Source organism: Oreochromis aureus, linkage group 10 (genome assembly GCF_013358895.1).
Source record: "Oreochromis aureus strain Israel breed Guangdong linkage group 10, ZZ_aureus, whole genome shotgun sequence".
Taxonomy (NCBI): Eukaryota; Metazoa; Chordata; class Actinopteri; order Cichliformes; family Cichlidae; genus Oreochromis; species Oreochromis aureus.
In genome coordinates, this window is record NC_052951.1 from 34,329,438 (window position 1) to 34,343,618 (window position 14,181).

General features: G+C 38.3%; 2 protein-coding genes and 2 long non-coding RNA genes across 4 annotated transcripts; all 4 read right to left on the reverse strand.

Annotated features, from left to right (window-relative positions):
- Positions 1-2,833: 2,833 nt before the first annotated feature.
- Positions 2,834-3,772, reverse strand: LOC116325085 (odorant receptor 131-2-like). Its single transcript, XM_031745895.2, has one exon. It carries the CDS (start codon positions 3,770-3,772, stop codon positions 2,834-2,836), a length of 939 nt encoding a protein of 312 aa, XP_031601755.2.
- A 2,709-nt stretch (positions 3,773-6,481) lies between these two features.
- LOC120442182 lies at positions 6,482-7,505 on the reverse strand. The gene is made up of 3 exons (XR_005614547.1): positions 7,082-7,505; positions 6,795-6,960; positions 6,482-6,717 (listed from the first exon to the last, which is right to left on the reverse strand). It is a non-coding gene; the product is annotated as an uncharacterized LOC120442182 (long non-coding RNA).
- A 138-nt stretch (positions 7,506-7,643) lies between these two features.
- LOC120442235 lies at positions 7,644-8,861 on the reverse strand (the record flags this gene model as incomplete). The annotated part of the gene is made up of 2 exons (XM_039618192.1): positions 7,644-7,874; positions 7,977-8,861. Coding segments are annotated over 2 exons (978 nt in total), but the record flags the coding sequence as incomplete, so codon positions are not given.
- Positions 8,862-8,868: 7 nt separating this feature from the next.
- Positions 8,869-10,842, reverse strand: LOC120442183. Its single transcript, XR_005614548.1, has 3 exons — positions 10,816-10,842; positions 9,557-9,748; positions 8,869-9,022 (listed from the first exon to the last, which is right to left on the reverse strand). It is a non-coding gene; the product is annotated as an uncharacterized LOC120442183 (long non-coding RNA).
- Between the last annotated feature and the right edge of the window lie 3,339 nt (positions 10,843-14,181).

The window sequence follows — 14,181 nt, forward strand, 5'->3', positions numbered from 1 at the left end:
TGCTGATGACACCACGGTAGTCGGACTCATCTCAAAGGGAGACGAGGCAGACTATAGAGAGGAAGTCCTGAAGGTGGCAGCATGGTGTTCAGAAAACAACCTGGCACTGAACACTAAGAAAACCAAAGAGCACATTGTTGACTTCAGGAGACACAGCACTGACTTAGCCCCCCTTTACATCAACGGGGAGTGTGTGGAGAGGGTCCACACCTTCCAGTTCCTTGGTGTCCTCATCTCTGCTGACATCTCCTGGACAGAAAACATCTCAGCAAACGTCAAGAAGGTCCAACAGCGGCTGCACTTCCTGAGAGTCCTCAGGAAGTACAAGCTGAACTCCAACCTGCTGCTGACCTTCTACCGCTCGTCCATTGAGAGCCTGCTAACCTACTGCATCACGGTATGGTATGGCAGCTGCACCAAGGCAGATAGAGTGAGGCTTCAGAGTGTGGTCAAGACAGCACAAAAGATCATCAGCTGCCCTCTCCCCTCCCTGATGGACATTTATTCCTCCCGCTGCCTCAGCAGAGCAGCAAACATCATTTCTTCCCTAAAGCCATAACCACCCTGAACTCACACATGCAACGATAACACAGCCCCCCCACAATTTCTTTTTTTTCCCATTTCCAATATGAACCACCACTGTGCAATAACCTAACTGTATATATATAACACTATTTATTACATATTACTTTTTAAAACCAGCTTGTATATTTGTACATTTTATATATATATATTTTTCCCTCTGTTAATACTGTCCATATGTACATAGCGCTGCAGAACTGTGCCCCCCCCCCCCCCCAGCATGTTTGCACTGAGTAGGAGATGCTCTGTATGTCATTATAGAGACAATAAAGGCATTCTATTCTATTTTAGATTATAAGACAATGAGAATATTATATTTTTCAATGTTTCTACCCTATCTGAGTTATTGTGTTGAAGTATGGGGGAATACATATGTGAATATGAAACCATTATATTTATTACAGAAGAGAGTGCTTCGAATTATGCATAATGTTAAATATAGAGAACACACTAATAGTTTGTTTATAAAATCGAAATTACTAAAACTAGAAGATATAGTGAAATTACAGACATTAATTATTATGTTTAGGGCAAAAAATAAAACATTACCTCTTAAGTTATAAAGTTTATTTGTATTGTGTTCAGAAAATGGGGACGGCAGAAGGAAGTTTTATTTCAAGCATCAGTTTGCTCGAACCACACAAAAGCAAATGTGTCCAACAGTCATAGACATAAGAAACTGGAATTCTCTCAATGATCATCTTAAGTGTTGTACAAATGTTTCTCAATTTAAAATCTGCTATAAGAATTAAATGATAAACCAATACGAAGAAGTTGAAAATAACAGAATGTAATTGTAGAAAAATTATCCTTTTAGTTTCATATTTAGTGGTATTGCTCATTGTTGAGTATATTGTTCTGTTTTGTTTTGCTGTGTATAGAATAGTACCAGAGGGTATTTTGGTTGTAAGTGCCCACTTGTACTATTATTATTTTGAATTTAGAAAGGGTGCAGGTGTTAATACGAGTTTATTCTTCTTCCTGCTCCTTTTTATGCATGGAAACAGTGTTACTTTTTTAAAGGAAGGTTTGTGTATAGGAAATGAATTACTGCTGTACCATGTGTGAAACTAATTTAACTAGCATTCTCTGTTTACAGCATTTTTTTTTACACCTGCCTAAAACTTTTGCACAGTACTGTAATTATATGATAGTGTCCTCTGGATAAAGGACAGAAGCTGAGATGTTACGGTGTGGGCATAAAAGTAGAAGTAATCCAGTGTAGATTTTCTACGTTGAAAATCTAGTGTGAGTTAGTCGCTAAGATCGACTGGTCAAATATCCAAAGTATATCTCATGTGGAAAGGGAACTCGGCTCCAGCCTTTTGTAACCCTACAAAGAAATCAAATGTATTTCTGTATTTCTTGTCTGGATGTACATGTATTACATTTAGTTCAAGGCATAATTCTAGTCATATAAACACAATATTATAATGTTTGAAAAAATATTTTTCAAAGGAACAAAAAAGTCAAAGATGGACAATCAGAGGCATAGGTTATTATGCAAACAGGTTAGGACAATATATTTAGGACACAAAAAGGTTGTTTTTGTTTTGTTGTGGTAGCGCTAGAGGTTGATGTAGCCATGATGGACACTCCCACTGGGCATTGACAGATAATCCAAGGCTTCCTTTTCCTGACACATTACTTCCAGCCAAGTCTCAGAAATGTGTGTAACAAATTACAACTCTGCCAAAAAGTTGATTCAGTTCATGTGAATGTAGTGTTTTCAGTGGAAGAAATGTTCTGCCACTCATCCAAGTTACTTCTTTAGGAGAGATAAGGTTGCAGAGGTTATGCTACTAAGAAGGGACTTGTTAAGGAGACTAAAAAAGTCACTTGAAAGAGTGACGAAACAGTTTTCCCACTTAAAACGGTACATCCAAATGAACAGAACCAACCTTTTGGGATTTTCTCACCTGGATGATTGAGAAATTATGACTCTACTTGTCATTTTAAAAAAACTGCAAACTTTTTTCAAAGTCCCTGCAGAATATATATATATTTAAATTGTTCATACTGAAATACTGATGTTTATTGTTTTTAAAAATGTAATTTATATCTCACTGACTATATTTGTACCTGCCAGAGGCTGCAGATGGACATTGATGTGTAACTAAATCTGATATAAGGCATCTATTTTTTCTGAAATATGAGTGGTTTTGTGCATGGTCCTTGAAAAAAATAGACTGACTAAAACTAAACAATGTTTCTTTCATGCTCACTTGCTGCAGCCAAACAGGCATCTCAGCTACTGACTTAGTTTCTGATAACAGCATAGGTGGTACATGAGGACAGGTCTGATGGTCTGATCTCTTAGCCCATAGATGAGAGAACTCAGGCATCTGGGTAAGATAATAAAGCACACATAAAATACATTCTGAACCCACAAAAGTACGGTTCTTGTTACAGTTCTTGAAAGAGCTATGAGCAAAGGGAGGTAAACAGTTGAGCAGAGACTCAGGCACAGCTGCATCATATTAAGCAGCAGAGTGTTTCGAGCTTTACGGGCTAAAGCTTTGTTTGCAGAGGCCGACCTGGCTGCTAATATCACAGCAATGTAGGAAAAAATGACTGCCACACCAGCTGATACAAACACTAAACATGTGAAAGCTGTATCATATTGATCAGACCTTGTCCCGAGCAGTAGAGCTATAGTGGAACAAACATCTTTCGTCTGCAGATTTATCAACATTTCAAATGGGAAAAAAAAGATGAGTCTGGTGAGATTATTTAGTGAGGTGATGATCCAGATCACAATGATAGCAGCCCCTGTGTTTCTGATGGTGATCATGGTAGGATATCTCAGTGGGTAGCACACAGCTACATATCTCTCCAGAGGCATCACCGAAAGGGTGAGAGGGGAGATCCCAGTGGTGAGATTGGCCAACAAGCTGAGAAATCCACATACAGGATATGGCAATTTTACTCTAAAAATAGAGAGCAGGAAAAGAACCTGACTCTGTGCCAGCTGCACAGTGTCTGCAAAAAGGAGGTTATACAGAAGAATGTAACGGGGAGTGTCACGAAACACAGGTTTACTCCTCAGTGTGAACAACATAGTCCCATTAATGAAGAGAAAAATAAAAGATGGAACTGTTGACAGAGTGGAAATAATAATTACCCTCAGTAGCTCCTGATACTGCACTTCAATAGACATGTTAGTGTAAGACTGAGATATATTTGACATTACAGAGAAAGTTTAAGATGTAAAACATCAACCTGTTGAAGTTAATGCAGCACAGAAATCCAACAATTGCAGTATTCCTACAGGAGAAAAGTAATATTAAAACACCTCACAAAAGCCTGGTGGTTGATAAAAATCACAGTCCCTTGTACAGGCAGCCTGCAGGTTAGGATCCGTGTTTGCTCATAGTTGGCAGAGCTCTTCTGCAGAGTTGGTGTGACATTGCATACAATTTATGATTTCTGTCTTCGCAACCTTATCACATGACACGGCAACTGATCACTAATGAGCAATGTAAACATTCTTGTATTACAAACATTATGCTTGCCCTTGTGGCACTTGCCTCCATTGTTCTTGGATTTAGTTTGGTGTTAAATATCATCACAGCCCTTTTCACCTGGTCCCAGAGAAACCTGGACATCTTTGTTGTCCATTAGCAGAACTGGATACTTTGGAGGTGATTGACACATACTTTCATGAGACAAGAAAACAGTGCATTACAGTAATCAAACTGGGAGGAGATAAAAATATGGGCAAGCAACAGTGCTTTTTGGCAGTATTTCTTAAATTAAAAAAAACAAAAAAACAATACCTGTTCAAAGTCTAGATGCGAGACTCAAATATGACAGACTGATCAAACATTATCTTAAGATTCTGCATGTTATCTTTTATACTGGATGAAAAAGACCTAATTGCTGTCTGATCTGGGCAGTTGTTGTCATGGTAACACTGGACATGAATCCTGATTAATCATTATTGTGGTATTTCTAGAGTGACTTATGTTTCGTAGGTTTTTTTTTTCTTTTTTTCTTTTACACTTTTCTGGTTATTGTGTTTATCTCTTCTGGTTCTGGTTTAGTTCCCTTAGTGTTTTCCTTTCCCTGTGTCTCCTGTGTATGTCAGTTTTTTTTGTCATGTCCAGTCTGTCATAGCTCCTTTGCTGTGTGGGAGCTGCTGGTTTCTTATGTTCCCTAGTGTTTCCAGGTCACCATATGTCTCAGTTTCTGTTCATGCCAAGCTTTTGTATTCCCCAGGTCTCAGATGGCTTCCTCAACTCCGAGGTGGGGCTGGTAAGCAAACTGAAGGGGATCCCGATGTGTCCTGATGTGTTCCAGTAGGTTGGAGCTAGACAAGTATGAGTTATTCCACTAGGAGTGGGTTTCAATAATCTATTATTTGATTAAAAGTGCTTTCAGCTTTAACAGTTATATCGATTCATTAAAATCATGAATCGCTTTTTCAATATGAATGTATTTTCCCAGAAGCGCCAGAATCTCAGGTTAAAGCTTACAAAACTATTTCAAGAACCACCAAACAGCTTAAACAGTAAATGAGAGCAGATAAACAGATTCTGTAAAAAGACGTCATCACAAAGTGCGGACCTGACACATCAGAATCAATGAGATGTCGGCTTTTTCACCTGACAGCATGCCACACGGACACGTCGTCGGGCTGAAAGCCGACAGCTCACAGATTCTGATGAGTCGGGTCCGCGCTTTGTTATGACGTCTTTTTTTGTGCTAAATTCTGATGCTACAGGTTTCATCAATCTCCAACCAAAATTGACTGAACCAGGAGTAAAAGAAGATCAAAACTAAGCTTTACATTTCGCTTCACATAAACACACTGTTAGACTTTTCATCTCCACTTTACGGTAACATACTGGCGTCACTGTTGCCAGCGTCACACCGTGACGCCGTATTACTGTAGCTTACCGTTGTGCAGGATGATACCGTTTTTTGCTGTTGTGGTATAATACTCTTGGACAAATTATGGTAACGCACCGTAGCTTTTTTTACAGTATCTCACTGGCGTCACTGTCACCAGTGAGATACCGTTATGTCGTTATGTCGTTAATTACGTCAACAAAGTAACATCATACTGTGATTAAGAAATTGGTATACTACCGTTTATTCACGGTATGTCACTGTAAGCCCGCTGCAAGGTAATAAACTGCAGTATATTTACCAGTAACTTACCGTCATCACGCATCATCAGTACCAAAAATATTCATCTCTGCTAGAGGATACCGTGTCCCAACAGGCGGTCATTTACCGTTTAACACGTCGTAATTTACCGTAATTTAAGGAAACAATAACATACTGTAAGAGACTGGAGGGTTAAAAAAAATGTATTGTATTAAAAAAAGGTACCATTTATTTATTTATATTTATATAAAAACATACCCACTAAAGATCGATTGATTGAGATAGATACACACACACACACACAAAATAATTCATGTGCTTTACACCACTTTTTATTTCAGTTCTGATTTTCCTCTGCAGAAATACACATTTCTAAAATCAAAAACTGAAAAGAACTGAAAACATATTTTGATTGAGGAAGCACTTGTTTTTACTAAACCATGTAATCCATTATTTTCTCAGATGGTTGTACAAACAATAACGATATTATGTCATATCCATATCATGGCAGACAACATATGCTCAAGTGTTGGGTTTTCTTAGTTATATTTTGTAGGGTCTTAAACCTACAACGTGAAGTGCCTTGCATTCATTTTGTTGGCACCATACAAATAAACTGAATTGCAATGAATATAATATCAAGCCCCAAACTTCTGCCTTTATATACACTTTATCCAAAATACTGGCTCACACCACCAAATCAATGCACAAAGCAGGGTCCACAAGGACATGGATGAGCGTGTGTGGTGTGAAGGAACTTGACTGACCTGCACTGAACCCTGATCTTGCTTTGTGGACTGAGTTCATTGATTTGTAGGGTGAGCCAATACATGTGACAACTAAAGTGTAAGTAGCTGAAATAATTTTTAACAAACGGGTAAAAGAAGGAAAAAAAAATCAAAACTGTTGCACTCAAAAAACCTATTGGACAGAGACAGCGTCTTGCAAGATGGCGAGAGAGCTTGTCTTCATTGTTGTTCGTCTTGTGTAAATGTCCAGAAAGCATGGGCCACGGATCATCTGTGGAGACACAGGTAACAACACATTGGTCACTTAAATTATACAAGAAATTCACTAAAAATGGCAAAAACAGTTACCTAATTTGAAGTTCTCCACTCAAATTCAGTAAGCCACTGGAGGAAAGTTGTGACATGAAGGTTAATGTGAACAACCTTTCGCTTCACAGTGGTCCCAGTCCTTCTGCTTGTCCCAACCTTGGAGGTACATTTTGTTCCCTCTTCAGGGTTTATCCTTACAAAAAACCTTAAAACATGCCATAATAAATAGTAACATACAGTAACATTGAGTTGTGATGTGAAATAATGAGTTACTTTGGGATAATTCATTCATCATCTATCACAATTAGCTGACTGTTCAAACATACCTCTGAATTAGTTCCAATGTTGCACACGCTGACTCCTGGTATTCCAGGTTCAATACATAGAATGAACCAAAGAAGACATCGCATCAGCAAAGATGTTCTCTTTGTCCAGCTCAACAATTACACGCCCCTCTGCACTCACCCTCCAGCAGGTGGCGGTCATTGGACTTTGTCCTTAAATGTATAGGGGCAACATGTTGTCATTATGCAACATAAAATAATTTCAATACTTCACTTCTTCACACTGTCTAGATAATCAAAAAGCAAATAGCTACGTACAGTTAATTATTAATGGCCTTATGTACATAAGTCCGTTTTAACATATTAGAATTGTACATAATTGGGAATTATTCTGCACATTAAACACACCTAACAAAGAGTCAGCCCAATTAAATTACCGGTATGGTAAATGAGGTATTAACTGTATGGTTATTTTGGAGTTTATAGTTTGTGCTGCTGTTAAACTTTACAGTATTGACTTCAGTATTTCTGCTGTTGGTGTAGCTAGACTACCATGTTGATCAGTAATATGTAATGTGAAATGTGATATTGTTACCTTGCTGGGTTCACTGAGACACATGTTCAACAACCTTGGTTTATAAAGGAAATTACAGAAATGTGAGGTAACAAAACAGAGACTGGATACTTGCATCCACGAAAAGCTCCTGTGCCAAACAGAAATTATAATATTGTCTAATCAGTTCTATTTCATAAATGACTTCTTACCAAGCATAATCAGCCTCGGGGTGATTGGCAGGTTGCTCTCTGCTTCAAGGGACATCCTGGTAGATGTTTCCTGCCAGAAAAAGGACCGAGACATTTTATGTAACAAAAAACAAAACAAAAACAGGACAGCAAGCAACAGTATTAAACATAGAGCTGTATGTAAGAAGCTTACATCTGCTAAGACAAAGAGGGAGTCTTCATCTTCCTTGTAATACTTCATCATGAGAAGGATGGTTGCTGTGCCAATCTTGTTGTTGGTCAAAACTCCCTCACTTTCTATCTGCTGGATGAGTGTCCTTATACCAAGGTTGCATTTGAGCTTCTGGCTGGAGAAATAGTTAATAATCCTTCTGCCTTTGGTTATGAGGGCCTGACTTAAGCACTCACTGATATCGATGCCTGTGAGTTTGTAAAAGTGGTTCGAAAGACCTTTCCGAGTAAACAAGAATGGCCACTGCTCCTGAATTTCAGCTACTGAAAGTGAGGGACAACTGTTGATAAGCTGGCGCTGAGAAATATATGTGAGGCACATGAAGTCATCCACATCAGGTCTCTCCACAGCTCCAGGTCCTTCTGAATTAAAAATTGTCAACAGGATGTGTTTCTTTTCCTCTAAAGAAGCTGGCGTTTCCCCCTCAGGAAGTTCAACTGGTTGCCAATTTATACAACCATAGCTATCCACAAGGCATCTAACTTTTTTGGGTGAGGTTGCATTACTGTTGGGACTGCAGTCTTCCTCATTCCTGGTTCTCTTTGTTTGACGAAGTCTATGTGTTGTATTATCTCGATTAACATGTTCAACTCTAGATTTGATGCTTCTCAGTAGTGAATAATGTCCACAACCCAGTCTTTCTCCCTTTTCAGTAAAATCTGCAAATGTTTGAGGGTATCTGTTTACAATGATTTTAGCAACTTCTTCACAAGATGCACGTTTAGGGTTTCTGCAGTGAACTTGCATGACCTCCACAACAATTCTAACCATACTTCTCCTGTCCTCTGGATGAGCTCTGTCTCCTCTTGTGATTGCATGCGACAATCGGAGTGGAAATCTTCCCCAAGGAATCTGTAAGTGTGAGACCCAAGAGCTGGAGTAATGGTTGTACATAGTGGTGGACGTGGAGGAGGAGGGGTGAGGTGGATGGCTTGATGTTTCAGCTGATGCAGCAGGGCAAGGCTTCAGAGTAATGGTGTCATTCAGGTTCTCTGGTCTGTTGCCATCTAAACACATAAATAAATAAATAAATAAATAAATAAATAAATAAATAAATAAAGATCATTGGAAAAGCTACCTTAAAAAGCTACTATGTCAATAAATATGTTCTCACTAAAAGATGAACCCTTCAATTAGGATTGAGTAGTAACGGCAAGGCAGTTTTTGGGGACCTTGTCTGAAGATGAAAAGAAGCAATCCCAGGACTGCAAAAGAACTACAAACTCAAGGTCTTGCATTGAAAAGACCTTGAGTCAATATATTTTACAGTTTGTCACAATTTCAAACCCTTAGCTGTACCACTACCAATGAAAGGTTAATGGTGTTAGATTTAGTGTCTACTTTTGTTTATGTTTTCCGTGTTAAGTATCTACCAGACAATGTGAGAGCCCCAAAACGCTCTTCAATATTATACTGTCAAAGTACATGTGTAGTATGGTGAAGAAAAAAAAGCTAATCAAGCTAATCAGTGACATATGAGTCTATGAGTGACCTTCAAATCATAGACTCAAGTCTATGATTTGTACAGAACCTACACAAACCTTTAAATGCAAGAAGTAGTTTACGTATTTGAATTGGTGTGAGAAAGGGTTTGAGATCTTCCGCCTCCACAAACAAAAGATCACTTTTTTGTTGTACACCAATAACGTCCGTCAGATGTTCTACAATGCAGATTATTTTCTCTCTGTCTAGTGTCGGCAGGAGGCTTGTGAGTTCCTCTTCAATTTCCATCCCTGAAAGAGAATTAAGAGGAAACTGAATTGTGTAGGGAGACAACAAAAAGGCCTGCCATGTTATAAAGTGGTGGTGGGTAATAATCCATCAGACCGTCAGCATTTACACAAACACTTCTTTCTGTAGGGCAACGCAAGCAGTGAAGTCCAAGGTCAATGAGAAGTACTGAGTGATGCAACTCGAGCACAAAGTACAATTCAGAATCGTTAACAAGTATAACAGCTATCTTCCCAAAAACCAAGCCATCATCACCTTTGACATACTTGGTACCTTTGTAGACAACTGCTGACACATCCAAAGTTTGCCACAGCTTCTTGAATGAGAGCATTGTAAAGATGAGGATTCTAGTCACTTGTTTCTCCAATGATTTGGACTATAGGTGGAAACATTTGGCCCACTGAGAGGTAGGACTGCAGTAACTGATGCCGTTCAGTCTTGCATAAGTTGACAAAGTTATGCAAGAGTGAACTTGTACATGTTTTGAAATACGAGTGCTTGCTCTCAAACCTAAGGGTGCACAAACGAATGAGTGGTCCAAAGTGAAGGATAAGCTCTGCATAATGTAACAAATAGTGATGTTTTGCTTTTAAAGCTTTGTCAGGAAACCTGCTGTGTCTCAGATATATATATATAGTCCTCTATGAAAAAAGTTCTTGATTGATTTTGTCCACTTCTGCTTGTGGAATATTAAATGAAGAGTTTGTCAGACAGTATTGCAAGAACATCGTGCATTGCACAGCTGCGAAGATCCTGAAATTCCTCTATGATGCTCTGTATAGTGCTGGTTGGTAAGAGCATTTTAGCCTGCATTTTTAAATTACACAAAGCCAACTCTCTTCTAATAGATTAACTGTGTCCTGTTCTTGTATTATGGCAAATTCCCCAATTTCTTGCTGCCCTTGACTGCTGAACTGTCTACTTATGTTTTCGAGAAATACGGCTGGAAAATGATGTTCGGACACTGAAGTATTTAGAGCAATCTTCAAATGGACATAATACTTTTTTCCCGTCTTTGATGTGAAATCTGAGATGGGCACAAAGAGTTGTAAAGTTTTGTGCAGCATACCCACATCCAGGAACTTGACAGCTGAGGTCACCCGTGAACAGAGATGGGCAGTAACGCGTTACTTGTAACGCGTTACTGTAATCTGATTACTTTTTTCAAGTAACGAGTAATGTAAGGGATTACTATTGCAAAAACGGTAATTAGATTACCGTTACTTTCACGTAGGAACGCTGCGTTACTGCATTACTAAAACCGTGATTTTTTGCGAGAACGTCTCATGACAGTGACGTAAGCGAGTGCGACGTTCGTGACAACAGCTGTGTGCAGATCATAATATATTGAGTGCGGGACAGAGTGTAGCATGCAGCGTTTAAAGCGTGGAAGTACTGACCTTATTTTGAGTTTGATTCCATAAAAGTGACAAAAACATTAGTGTCCGTTGTGCGTGGAAGAAAACTTCTTTTACAGCGAAAAAACCCTAAACTTCCAAGCAAGCACCGAGTGCGCTTCGACGTAATGTGAAACTCAGAGAAACTCGCATGATTCTTCCACTGACCGCCGCGGCACACCTGCACCAGGGTAAACCTCCGCCTACCCCAGTCCTGCTTTACAGGTGAAAATAGAGCAACAGGACCGCTAGTCTTTGATTTTATTTATTTTCTGCTGTGTTTTACTTGCATCTATTTGAAAGAGTGAGTGTAAACACAAAAAAATATTTTATTTTATGTGCTGGAATGTGCAGAAAATAGGTTTAAATGTTAAACAAATTTCTTCCAGTCAGAGAATGTTGCATATAATTTAATTTTTGCTTGATGCATAAAGTTAAAAGATTAAAACTAATAAAACACGTTTTAAAAAGAGACTTTTCCATTTGATTACATTTTGTATGATGGATTATGCAGAAAAAGTAGAATTGGGCTGAAAGATCTATCGCTTTATCACCTATTCAGGTTGTAAATCGTGTTTTTAAAAAGTAACTAAGTAACTAAGTAATTAATTACTTTTGAAAATAAGTAATCAGTAAAGTAACGGGATTACTTTTTGGGGGAAGTAATCAGTAATTAGTAACTGATTACTTTTTTCAAGTAACTTGACCAACACTGCCCGTGAACTCATAGAACTTCTCCTCAGTGGTCTCCCTTCTTGTTCTGTGATTCCTAGGCATATGTGAATGAAAGGCAGAAAATGTTCTGAACGTGGCAGGACAGTTCTCAGTTCCACAAGAAAACCTATAGTTAGCTACATGTTTGTGGCTCTTAACATGCAAACTGAACAATATAAATTTGCGTGCACGGAAGCCACAAAATTTACAAATACACATAGTTGCAAAAAGTTCAATGACCAATTACCTTTCCTAAATGACATATGCGATGCAATGCAAAAAAAAAAAAGAAAGAAAAATAAGAGTATTGTCAATAGGGACCAATTCCCAGTTTTTACATGATCAAAATTATTCACAAAAGGCTTCAATAAACAGAAAATGTGTGCTGACAAAAGACAAGAGAGCAGTGCACAAAAATGAAAAGATATTTGAGCTCGACGCTTTAATGGGTTTAACATGACTTAGTCAGCACTCCGCACCGTACAGGTAGTACAAGCACACCTGAAAACACTAACCAGCTAACAGCTTTAAGCATTTGGGCAACCTCGGTAGTTCACCGATTCACCTGTTGCAAACGTCCAAGTTTCTATCAAGTCTCATAAATCCATCGGCAACTATTACCTAACTAGTCTTTTGAGTCTCCACATTCATAGATATTGACATTTTGTCTTAGCATTTGAATGAAAATAACCTGGCTGGGTAGCTTAAAAGTCAAAACAAACAGTAATAAGAGCGCATTTCTGACTTCTGTCGAATAAGTGAAAAAACACTTACCTTCAGACTGATTAGCTGGTGTCAGTCCAACTTTAATGTTTCCCATGTCAGTCCGTTTTAGGGAAAAAGTGTTAAGTTTAGTTGTTTCATTTACTTTTGAGATACTCCCTCATGGACGAGAAATTTGGAGTCTAGTAGAGTTGTCACGAATAGCATACGATCTTCAGATATAATCCAATCAACCTTGCATTTAACCCGATTGAACATCCAGTTACCTCTGACTACTTCTAAGTTGCACATCTTAACGGTCCGTAAATTGTCTCTGTTGTTCTTCCACCATCTCATCATCACTCTGTGCTGCAGCGAACTGGATCTGTGGCACAGAATAGTTGATGGTCATGTTGTTCTCCTGCTTTGCAGCTTTGTTTGAGTTTGAATTGCGTCTTAAACGTGCAAAACTAAGAAAAGCAGATCAATATTTTCTTCTTCTTGTTATTTAATGGTGGTTGGCAACCAGCGAAAGGAGCATTAGCCGCCTCGATCAATATCTTCTATCCGCCATTGTTGTTTTGAAAGTGTGCGCCATACGTCACGTTGTACGTCAGGTAAAGGTGTGGTCTTGACATTGACAAGTTAACAAGTGCTACACACACCTGTCGCATAACACGCTTTAAAAACGTAACATTCGCTTTAAAAACACAACCCAACGCGCTAAACATGAACAAACAAAAACACCCGTGTTACATTATCATGTATATCCAGGACATCTCTTCTGAACCAAGATGAAGTGGTGCTACAAGGAGAGTGCATTAATGCACCGCTAAAAATACAGTTTCTGCTTGTCCCAGAATTTATTAAATTTGAGAGTGAAGTTGTAGGACTGATGCTGGTTAGTGGTGTAGGTTTCATGGATGTGACACCTGAACTTGTGCAAAATGACCACCAGAGCATATTCCGAGACGTCTGGTTAGTTCACTGTAGTTAGGCAGAGGTGTCTTAAAAGTACCACCTTATACAGAAAAATGAAGTTCCAGTATAAAAAGAATAAGAAGAAAAAAAAAAAAGCACCCTGCTAAATGAAGTAACTTTTAAACATTACTCTAAATGTAACATATAGAAAGGAAATCAGTCTAAGTACGTTACCTACATTGGCCCCCGTTTTAGTATATAGAAGTATACTTGAAATGAACTTTTAGATGTACTTTTTGTTCACTATAACTGTACTAGCATAATGTCCTTTCCAGTCTATAAGAGTATACTTAAAATATACTCTACTCTAACACAATACTAAACTTACAAGTATACTATTGATTTACTTTTTAGTTTATATTTGAGTTACTTCTGGTTGAAACATAGTAATTAAAATCCAGTTGAAACATATTTTTCACATGTAACAAATCACTCCATTCCCCAGACAGTCAGATAATAGTTCCAACTATCAGAAGGCTTCCTTTGCAGAGAACTACACTCATAGTTCATGTACCAGAATTATATTGCAAACAGGTGAGAAAATGATTTGAGAGTTGAGGTTTATTAACTATTAACCGTTTTCACTCACGGTTTAAATTTTTTTTTATCCCACTTACTCTGTTCAGAAGGTAAAGACATTA

Coding starts and splice junctions, on each gene's coding strand:
- LOC116325085 (XM_031745895.2), bottom strand. CDS start 3,772: ATGTCAAATATATCTCAGTCTTACACTAACATGTCTATTGAAGTGCAG.